The 649-nt window shown below is 74.7% G+C and overlaps 1 protein-coding gene across 1 annotated transcript in view; it reads right to left on the bottom strand.

The window, feature by feature from the left end:
* Window positions 1-643, bottom strand: part of LOC105854689 (BAH and coiled-coil domain-containing protein 1-like) — a 4680-nt gene extending 4037 nt beyond the window's left edge. The window contains exons 1-3 of the mRNA XM_012734987.1: window positions 586-643; window positions 353-511; window positions 17-246 (exon numbers count right to left, since the gene is read on the bottom strand). Coding sequence (XP_012590441.1) covers window positions 17-246; window positions 353-511; window positions 586-604 — 408 coding nt within the window. The 5' untranslated portion in view covers window positions 605-643. The remainder of the gene's footprint in view (window positions 1-16; window positions 247-352; window positions 512-585) is intronic.
* Between the last annotated feature and the right edge of the window lie 6 nt (window positions 644-649).

Below are 649 nucleotides of genomic sequence, written 5' to 3'. Positions count from 1 at the left end.
CGATGAGCTGCCACGCCGCGTGGGCTGCCAGCTGCTGCACGTGGCGGGCCGCCACCACCCCGACGTCTTCGCGGAGTTCTTCAGCGCGCGCCGCGGGCTGCGGCTGCTGCAGGGTGTACAGCTCGGGCTGTCGCAGAAACTGGGGCCGCGCATACACGGGGAGCTGGCCCGGGTGCTGCATATGGGGGGCGGGGCCCCGCGCCCCATACATGGGGGGCCACAGCGAGGCCTGGTCCATGACATCGGCTGCAGGCAGGGGCAGGAGCTGTCAGCCCCGCCCCGCCTGGCCCCTCCCCCAGCCCGCTGGCCCCGCCCCTCTCCCCCACCCCCACCCCGCTGTCGCCCCGCCTACCCAGCGTATGGGGAGCAGCGTGCGCCGTGGGCTCCGAGGGCAGGATGACGAGCTGTGTGGGGGTGTCCTGGGACAGGGGGAAGACGGGGGGCATGGAGCCCGGCACGGAGGCAGGGAAGCCGGGAGGCAGGTTCTGGTGCAGGGCCGGATGCCCGAGGCCTGGGGGGACAGGCGCCGTTAGGGGTGTGGGCCGTGAGCCGGCCTCCTGCCACCCTGCTGCCTGCGGCACTGACCGTAGGAGTGGCCCCCCATCCACAAGGAGGGGCTGCGGGCGCGGGGCAGCCAGGGCGGGTGGGG

Source organism: Condylura cristata, unplaced genomic scaffold, assembly GCF_000260355.1.
Source record: "Condylura cristata isolate star-nosed mole 26May11 unplaced genomic scaffold, ConCri1.0 scaffold00354, whole genome shotgun sequence".
In the NCBI taxonomy this organism is placed as follows: domain Eukaryota; kingdom Metazoa; phylum Chordata; class Mammalia; order Eulipotyphla; family Talpidae; genus Condylura; species Condylura cristata.
The sequence above is the reverse complement of the archived record's forward strand: the minus strand, read 5'-3'. Positions and strand labels throughout refer to the sequence as shown.